Raw genomic sequence first — 10,049 nt, 5'->3', positions numbered from 1 at the left:
GTGTATAGAAGTTCCATAAAACCCACAAATGTTTTATAAACATATTTCTGATTAATTTGATCAAATATGTGTTATGAAACCTCATGACAACTGGATTTTCTGCATTTTTTAGAAAGAAAACTTGTAATTCGATCAACACTGACCAGAACACAACAGACAGGAGGGTTAAAGTGAAACACCACAGATTTGGTTCAAATGTAAACAAAGTCATTAAGAGTTTAAGTGTTTTGGTGTAAAACGCGCCATTTACAGATAAACTGAATCGAAATCATTACCAATAGTTGTGCTATGAACCAGTCAATTATTTTTTATAAGCAATAAAAATAAAACTGTGTTAAACTTGAAAACCCCGTCTAGTCTGGGTGCGTGTCACACGGTGTCAACAAAACTTAAGAGGTGTTGTTCAGAGCAAAGTTGCGACATGCCACATGTATACTTTTTAAAAGCTACACATTAAATACCAAAGCTGAACAACTGCGCAGTTTATCTTTCAAAAAAGGTAAGATACTATAAAATGCTGCTGGCGGTGGACTACAGGCTAGCATCGACAAACCATCATTCGTGAGGCCAGAAGTTGAACCTTCAGGGTTGCCAACTTTTGACGTTCGCTTGGAGTGAGATTTTAACCTGGAGCCGGTGGCGAGTGAGATATCGGAAGTGTGGCGTGAGAGCGTGTGAAAACGGTCAAATGCGTGTGTCTCACGCTCAATGCGTGAGAGTTGGCAACCCTGAACCTTGTATCAGGCATCGAAGCGACATATCACTTCACATGCAAACGTAATGTAGCGTTCACAGCTATTGACTCCTTGGATCCTAGTACCACAAATCTGAATCTTTAGAATAATTAGGAAATTTAGCAAAATTCTGGTTTCACAAATACAATGAATCAAATACGCCTTTCCTTACGGCGTAAGGACCACAGTAAACTGAAATAAGTTCGGCGTTACCTTCGCTTTTTAAAATGTAGCTCAAAAGTCCCCAAACTCGACCGTTCCATAAAATACCGGCCAGGTCCGCGTAATTCCCGTTCAAGCCTGATGGGGTTGTTTTACAGGCCCAGTTAAAAGTTAAATAAAACATCACTGAAATGAAAAAGTTCTCTGAGTCGAATGCGATAAGATGTGTGTGTAGTCTACACAGACACGTCCTGAACGCCAGAGGGCGCCCGCGCGGCCATGTAGGCGGCGAGGTAAACGACTAACGGTAAAACAGGGTCTCATCACTAACCAGGATCTCCTCTTTTTAAAAAGCAGAAAAACACGTAACTACGTAACAGCGACGCTAGCATTTCTGCTACTCTAGCAGTCCATCATGACCCAGTAGCAGAAACGCTAACTTAAGAGTATAGCATTCATAAATCAGCTAGCCCGCCTACACTGGTCTCAGCACGTGGTGAATATGGTGCGAAACGTGGCTCGACAGTAGCGCCATCTGGCGTTCTAAAAGTACAATAACATCTAAATATTGTCAGTGTGGTTCATTAACATAAGGTCCATTCCTCAAGGCCAAGCAATTTCCAGTTTGTTTACACATTTTTGGTTGGTTTTGCTTTACTTGAATAAATTCTGGTATCCATTTAACAAGTGACGTCAGAAACAAGCTTCCGTACAAAGTTTTATTAAAATACAGATGTGATGCAAATTAAGATACAAAATATCAAAAACATTTTAAAAGTATAAAAAGTGCACAAAACCTCTTTACAGCATCAATTGTACAGACAGATCTGAATAAATAGTATAAATTAGAAAAGACAAATTTCTGTTGATATCAGTTAAATTCCCCCCAAGGCACATTAACAGTGACTGCAAACATACCAAGTGAAGTTTCCCTGAACCTTATTGACATCATGTAAAATTAGCTTGTATTCTGAAAAACAGTTTAGTTCAATTAACAGTTTACTCATATTGCTGATGAGCTCATTCATTCATTCAAATACAATTTTACACAAATTAAATGTATGTTAGTCACTTGAATATGAGTTCCTTTGTACCATTTCTTTGAATTATAAGCCATCCAAGCATTTTTTAAAGCATTTTTTTCCTTGGGTGGAAAAAGCTAATTTAATTGCTTTATAGAATTACAATGGAAAGGCTGCAGTCTGTATGATGCCAAGACAGGTTGTACAATTTGAATTTTGACTGACTGATTTGACTTTGAGCACACGGATGCACATTTGCACCAAGTGAGAAGCATGCTTACCAACACAGTGGATTTGATCCGTTTCCAAAATGCATTACATTTAAAAAACATTTTGAAGTTTTCCCCCACATCATGGCAGCAATAGATGCTGTTAAAGTCTGTGTAGTGAAATAGCTAATGCCCCATATTAAAACCGAAGAAACAAGAAGGCCTTAACAGTAATAGGTACACCAGCAATCTTACTGCTGTGCAACCATAATCAAACATGCACTTATAAAACTGCATACTCAACAGCATGCTAAATAAGCATGTCTCATTTTTGGACAGTAAATTATGGAAGAGTTTCTTTTGAGGAGAAAGTAAAAAAAAATCTTTCATACAAGAATGAATCAAAATACGCTTTTGGATGCCAATGTCATCAATGTCAAAATAACTCGTAGTTGAACCATGAATAAGCGATTAAGAGATGCACGCGCATTTAATTGGCAAGAGTTGTATTCACACTGTGAATATCCACCAACCTCTTCATACCTTGCCATCCATAATATAGGTCTAAAAAAGGACTGCCTTACCAACTCCTCTACTGGGGCAGAGAAGTCGGTAAGTGCAGTATAACCATTTTGCTTAAAATTTAAAATCACTGACACGCTAAGCGACATTGAGACAAAAACATGGACAATTTCATGGAAAATTTATAACTCAGTTTAAACATAAGAAGATAGGAGCCAGATTGGAGGCGTTTGGTGCACTGGTACTGAAAATAAAGATTATATACAAAACACTACAAAATCCAGTCAGACATTTTACAGTGCCAAAAATATATATAAAAATAATTTAAAAAAAAACAAGAAGAAAATGAAAATACCTGGATTACAAGCCTCAATAAGCCATTTAACTTGAACCTGATTCTATGAATGTTCACTAATGCCCTTTCATTTTTTGCTCCCTTTTATATATAAAAAAAACAATAATAATATAATAAATCAAAGTCTCACAAAAGAAACTGTTATAACAAAAGTCTGGAGAGACAGTCAAAAGCATTCATACACAGTGAATTAATATGGGAATGATATCTGAGAGTCTGCCACTGGAGACAAAGTGACGAAGCCTCAATGAGACGAGTTGCCGGAGGTCGGTCACCAGGTCTCTTTCAGGTCCTCTGCGAGCGGAGACGGCAGTGTTGTGGAATGCGGGGTGACCGACGTGGACGCCAACGCCGCCTGCTCCTTGGTGCTACAACAAGGCTTGAAGAGGCGAGGGTCAATGATTACCTCACCAAAGCGCCCCTTGTAGACAATCCCACAGCACACCTTCTGCCTGTGAATGTTGGGAGGGGGTCCAAAAATCAATCACTCATTCTCTCTCTCTCTCTCTCAGCACATGGTACTTAGGAGAACATTTCCATTACTTATAACATTACCTTTTCCAGTAGGAGAGGTCAAGGAAGGAGAAGCCGGCCGGGGTCGGGCGCCTTTGCTTGGTCTCAATGTCTGAGCCATCGTCGGACTGGTTGCTGTGGCTGGGAGACTGAGACGGAGACATACTGGATGTAGTGCTGTGGGCATCGGAGTCTGGGGAGTAAAACAGATCAAGAGGATATTAAGCCAACTACATTTGGCAACAAAAAAAAAAACAAGAGAATTTTACAGACCCATTGAGAAGTACACAAAGATATAAGCCCCCCATGGAAAATATCCTGAAACATGTACATGTTAATAAAGGTTTGCTGGGTCATTTTTAAGTATGCTTAATCCCCTTTTCACAAATGTTTGACAACATGCAGAGAAGCAAACATGCTACACACAGAGAGAGAGAGAGACAGAGAGAGACAGACAGAGAGAGACCCACTTTGACGTTTAAGTTTATGGAGCTTCTTCAGTTTGTTCTTTTTCTTCCCATCAATGGTTTTGACTTTTTTGGGTTTTGTTAGCTTGAAGCCAGGTCCTGCTCTTGCATCCACCACCTTAAACATAAATCACCAATTAACCAATAATCAACTAATTAAATATAATCGTGTTACTCCAGTGTAAACCATGTTAATTCAGTTGTGGAAAAATAACAGAATTGAATTTCACATACGTGGCTCCAGTTCTTTTTTGATCCAAGTGGTAATTTTTTCCATCTTTTTACAAGTAGTACACAGGCGTTGCAGATATCTCCAACTCTGTCCTCAGATAAACTGCCAATATATGAACACATTTAATATAAATGTAATAATATTATTTTGGACGACAGATCAAGAGCAAAGAGTTGGGAATTCAATGCAAGTCACTTCACATTCACATGAACTGCGATTCTCACCCAAAGCAAAGTCGGAAGTTTTCCTCATATCTGCTGCTGTCCGTAAACCGTGAACTGGAGGACTTGGTTTTGCAAATACAGCAACCGTCGTGACTGCGATAAATCTTGGATTTATGAAATCCAAACATCTCGTGTTCATTCTATATGACGATGGAAGAAAACAAGAAACGAGACAGGTTCTAATGTGCTTCTTCAATATGCTGTGTGTAGGCAGGTAAGGAAGGTTTTAATATTTTACAAAGCACTTTTACACACACTTCCCATATGGAGAGCATAACCCGAATGTATAAGCAACCATGACCTCTTTTGCTTTTTTTTTTTATAACATACAAATATTTCTTAAAATATCGGTTCGTTGTTTCTATGGAGCTCTCTGTGCACTCAGTTCATCAGAAGACTGAACTCATTTGACTGGAGAGGCGAGACTCTCAGTTTAACCGGTAAACGAACCGTTTATATGAGTCAAGTTACGTTGGGTTGCAGGCGCATGGACCGCAGAACCGAAAGTGCTCGGAGACGAAACACTTTAAACGTTACACGAGTAAATAAACGTTACACCAGTAAATATGGGGTAAAAATGGTTACAACAGCTTTCTGATGGTGCTTATTCACAACACCAGACCGAAGGCGCGCAGCCCCGCAGTGAACACGTCCGTGTCCGCGGCTCGGAGGCGGGAGTCACCGCAGCCCAGCACAGCCCGGCCAGCTGCAGCCCCAACGGTTCGGTTCTCAACCAGAAACCCGAGTTAAGAAGTTCTGGCTCGGGTCTGGCGTGTTAATTAGACCAACGCAGCCGTGAAGGGCTGCCGAGCGCCGTCCAGGTGGACCAGAGACTCGGAGGGGGGGTAGTCCAGGGGCTCGACACACAAACCCGGGGTGGGAGGTCCCGTTTCTCTAACAAACATTCACCAACACACTCTCCTTTACAGATTTTTTTTCAAATATATATATTTTCAAATTTTTTTAAATAAGATTATTTAAATGTTCGCACCAAAAGGCAATGTTTCCCCCCCATTTTATTCAAACTTTCGCCCGTGGAGAGCGCCAAACCGCTCGGACGGACTCGGCTATTGTTGCGGGGTAGCTTAGCGTGTTAGCTTAGCATGCTACCATGCCACGCTCTTACGCGCACAATCCGGACCGTCGTCGAGGGTAAATAACATTTACACGCGTGTGCGATCAACCCCTTTTTTGCACGCCGACACGTAGGATCTTTTACCCGTGCACGCCACGTCCATTACATATATGTCGAGGCAATTAATTACGAGTTTGCGCCAACAATAACAAAGACCTTACCGTCGGAAACTTTGAATTCCGTCCGTTTTATTCTTCGCTACTGCGCATGTCCTACTACGACTACACAGATGAATGGCGAGGGCTCATTAGCATACAAATACTGGCGGAGAGCGGTGCGTCGCGTCGCAGGAAGTCCATATAAGGATGTAAGCGCCATGTTTTGAAAATAAAGCCGACCAATCGACGCATTGCGTTTTTGCCATTTAAGAAGGCTGCATTCTGGGAAGCGTAGGAAAAGCGCGCGCGTATCCAGGTTACGTAGCGTCCATACGGTCGATCCCAAGGACTCGTTTTCCCAGACTGCAATGCCTTATGACGCCAGGCGTCGTGTTTGTTTTTGTTTGCCTCTCCAAAGAGCGCGAACTGCACACAAAACTGGGTTATGGTGTTGTGGTACTGAAGTGGGGACGCGTGTGAAGCGACGCTGTTGTTTGGTGTTAATGGTAGCGGGTTGAGGATGAGAGTGTATGGTTGAGACTATGGCGTCTTCTTAAAACTCGTAATCTGAAAATCATCTATGAAAGCAATATTTAGGTGACACGAGAAAACAATGACCCATAAAAACTCTAAATCTAAATTGTGCATTTTCTCTAATTTATTAAAAAAGTTAAATTACGCTGGCCCGAATCACTAAAGTAGTGGTATTTCAGCAAACTGATTTAACTAAAATAAAGAAATAATTGCCTGTTATCCCTGCTGTGCTTTTAAAACATAACAATGGCCACATTAACCCAGACTAAAATTAGTTTAAATCTGTATTTAACGTAAGTTAAATATAAACTAACCTCTTTAGGTTAATCTGTAAGGTTACGTTAGCTACGCTAGCCACTGTATTTTGAGCAACTCTAATGGCGCATTTCCACTAGGGCCTGCTTGGCGCGGTACGGTTCGATACGGGTCGCTTCGCAACGGAACGGTACGGTCGCGTTGTGTTTCCATTACAATGGTGAACCACCCCAATGTGGGTGGAGTCGCTGTTGGCGCGCGGGTTGTAGTGTCGTGACATCATTTGTATGCGACCACAACACCGGCACAACACCCCTTAACAAATAGCATTATTGTATCTTATTTATCTTTATCTTCATTATTGTATGTGGTTGCTCTAATTATTGATAATAATTTGGTATTACTCAAACAGGCTGAATACACCCTGCATAAAAAGCATCAGTCATACAATCAAATGAAATCAAACTTTATTATGAAATAGATATTTAAAGTACAACATATGTAAATTATAGTTATAGTTTAAAAAAGTGCAAAAAGCAAATATATACGTATAGCTTTATATGAAATAAATATTTATAGTACTACAAGCAACATTTTGTGTGCTTTTACTGGCGTCTGTCTCGCATGGTGTTCACAAGTTCGCCAAGCACCCCGAGGAAGGCCCGGTTGAAGGAAACATTTTCCGCCAACTCCGCTCGCCTCGTCAATGGAAGGGGAATCTTGAACGTAAAAAATAACAAATATTAAACACAAGTATTCCCGTGAAAGCAACAACAATATAGCGTAACTGCACAAAATGTGTAGCACGTCATCGCTGCTATGGCTACAGCTAACTAGCAAGGCTAAGAGCTAGCTATTGTACAGTAGTGACTGTGGTGGTAACATTAACTACAAACACAGCTCTAAATTCCTGCGTTTACAATAGATGCGTTCATATTACGTTCATATTACATCTTTTACGAGCCTAGTAGTAAAACTGTGAAATCACAATACACTCACCATTCTCCGTGGCCTCCAGCACCGACATCGTCGTGTCCAGCACGTTTTCTCTTCCGTTACTGGCTGGCCGGTGACCGTATACGACATCCATTTGCTGGAACCATTTCCAGTCTTTGCGGTTTGCTCCGCTGCGTCCGTTATGGTCCTTCACCGCCCGGTAATCGCGTTAAGCTTTTTTAGCTTGGACCGACCGGCACTGCTGAACGGACCGCTGGTAGCCATGAGTGGCCATTAGCGCGGAAACATCGCTAAAAACCTTTACATTTCTAGTGCCCCCGTCCAGTTCACCCTGGATTTTTTGATCGCTGATTATTAACAGAAAGGTTTGTATCTCGGCGTTTGACCAGGGAACAGACTTCGCTCCTTGGGTTTTAAAAATGGCTGAGGATTCCATAGCATAGCGGAGGAGTCGCTCTCCTGACGCACCCTGTGACGACACTCCCTGGCCAATCAGTGTCATGCTGTTCCTCCACGTCACAGAACTGTACCGCTTCGGAACGGTTAGAACCTCGAGCGAGTCGGTACGAAAAAAGTACCCAAAGGGGCCGGCTAAACGGGTCCTGGTACTAATGGAAACACTCACAAACCGACCCGTATCGAACCGTACCGCGCCAAGCAGGCCCTAGTGGAAATGCGCCATAAGGTCGCCGTGCACTGCGGGCGTTTCTGCGCTGCTTGGGCTCGTCCTCACGACATGCACGCAACTCTTGGCTCCATGGTTGTGGACTGGTTAAATAATTTAATAGAGAGTTCAAATTAAACGACAATATATACTGTCTGAAGGCAACTGCCGCTGGTCCTGTAAGTCTAATAGCGTTATGTTCCGTGTGACCCCGGGCCCTCGCCCTACAGTAATGACGAGGCTTTACACCGTTATTGAACTATCACTTTAATACATTTTATACACTGTACACTGTTGCTCACCTATTTTAGCACATTACAGTTTGCTATAAACGTATCAAGAAACAATGTTCATGCCAACTGCGTCGAGATCGGTGACAAAAGGCTTCCAGAAATCTTACTGATATTGGCACGTGAATGATAATCTGTATTGAGCTTGTTCGTCGTTCTGACTAGATTATATGCTACAATTTAAAACAGTTGGAGAAAGTCTGTTTTGTCAATATATTCTAAATCAGTGGTGTTATTTGAAATGTAAATATTGCATAGCAGAAACAAATGAACTGAGCTGGGGGTTTCGCGGAAGCCAACAAACAGCGTGCTGCTTCGAAATGTCCCTGGGCTGTTTCCACTGGCTAGCGGGCGAACCTGAGGGATAGATGGGCGAGGAATGTAGCTTTGTGGCATGAGTTAGAGGTATTCATGGGGATCCAGGGACAATTCTGACAAGAAAATGCTTGGGTAATAATAGAAAGGTCTCTAAAGTGGTTAGAGAGAAATGTAATTTTCTTATTTTCGTTCATAAAATACATCTTGTGCATTACTTTATGCATCCTATCATTCGATATAGTGGACCATATTCTACTGTCAGCATGTGCTAATGGATATTTGCATACTACTTTTGGGGAATGACAAGGTCCCCTGCCAATGTTTAAAAACAAGAGCTTATTTCTTGTTTTTTTTTTTGTTTTTGTTTGTTTGTTTGTTTTTTGTTTGTTTTTTTCACTTTTTTAATTAAAACATGACTTTCCCATGAGTTATACTTATAAAGCATACTTCTGCATCATTTGCTTTAAACTCTGCATTGTGACAGTATGGATTAGATAGACCACAGAGCAAGCAACCTGACAGACATATCAAAATAATACTGTTCTTTGAAAATATATTACCACTTTTTCATCCTTGTTCTTCTTTTAAATATAGCCATTGTCAGCAGTTCACAATAACAATGAAAATATTGAGCTTTCAATAAAACGGTATAGCACAGGTGGGTTGTTTTCACCTTTTGTGAAAAGTATGGATCAAAATACAAAACATTTTAAATGTCTAACAGCAACATTGTCAAGGATAAAAATAATGACACATTTTGAAAAGGCTCATTGCACTTAATATATGGCAAACGTGACAGTAGCTTTAATGTAAGCCAGGTTTAATCCATTTGTTCAAGTCTCTCCATGTAAAAAAGCAATCGGTCCGTGGTCCCCTTGGCTGGGATGGGTCCTTTTCATCATATAAGGACGGGGGGTGCGGGGCTTGAGGGGGCGGGGCTTAAATTCCAATCCCTTTGACTAGAGAGGCCTCCAGAGTAATGTTAAATTCTTGCAAAGTCTGTAACACTCTTATCAAAGAGTTCACCAATGAATGGTCTTTTAGTAAAGCTGTATCTTCATACATCTGTGCTGTGATTGGACAGTCTGCCAGTAGTGCTATCCAGTGATGTAACAGGTGATCTCTACAAGAGATACACAGAAAAAGATGGGTTTTTATTTAGTAATTGAAATGTCAAATTTGATATAAAATTTTTTTAGGTGCACTCTCACTGGCTTATGTGGACATACTCACATATATCACTAATATTCGTAAGAGAATGGACAAGTACCGGTGGCTATGTTAGCCAGTAAATAAAATATTTTAAATATTGGTACAATTTCTTTTAGAAGTGTTTGTTGTGAGACATTTTGTCTTTA

The 10,049-nt window shown here is 40.9% G+C and overlaps 2 protein-coding genes across 4 annotated transcripts in view; both read right to left on the bottom strand.

Annotated features, from left to right (window-relative positions):
• Positions 1-1,596: 1,596 nt before the first annotated feature.
• sinhcafl (SIN3-HDAC complex associated factor, like) lies at positions 1,597-5,868 on the bottom strand. Of its 2 annotated transcripts, none has more exons than XM_077023683.1 (6): positions 5,737-5,868; positions 4,441-4,580; positions 4,219-4,318; positions 3,988-4,102; positions 3,560-3,710; positions 1,597-3,456 (listed from the first exon to the last, which is right to left on the bottom strand). In XM_077023683.1, the coding sequence occupies exons 2-6, from the start codon at positions 4,566-4,568 to the stop codon at positions 3,276-3,278; spliced, it is 675 nt and encodes a 224-aa protein (XP_076879798.1). In that variant the 5' UTR covers positions 4,569-4,580; positions 5,737-5,868; the 3' UTR covers positions 1,597-3,275. The 2 variants fall into 2 exon arrangements, with proteins under 2 accessions (XP_076879798.1, XP_076879799.1); XM_077023684.1 differs by lacking the exon at positions 5,737-5,868 and adding an exon at positions 5,660-5,678.
• Positions 5,869-8,994: 3,126 nt separating this feature from the next.
• The window catches only part of dennd5a (DENN/MADD domain containing 5A), a 34,901-nt gene continuing 33,846 nt past the window's right edge, over positions 8,995-10,049 (bottom strand). For both annotated transcript variants that reach the window (XM_077023681.1, XM_077023682.1), the window contains one exon: positions 8,995-9,814. In XM_077023681.1, coding sequence (XP_076879796.1) covers positions 9,631-9,814 — 184 coding nt within the window. In that variant the 3' untranslated portion in view covers positions 8,995-9,630. The remainder of the gene's footprint in view (positions 9,815-10,049) is intronic.

The sequence above is a fragment of the Brachyhypopomus gauderio genome, chromosome 12 (assembly GCF_052324685.1).
Source record: "Brachyhypopomus gauderio isolate BG-103 chromosome 12, BGAUD_0.2, whole genome shotgun sequence".
In the NCBI taxonomy this organism is placed as follows: Eukaryota; Metazoa; Chordata; class Actinopteri; order Gymnotiformes; family Hypopomidae; genus Brachyhypopomus; species Brachyhypopomus gauderio.
This window is presented reverse-complemented; position numbering and strand designations above follow the sequence as displayed.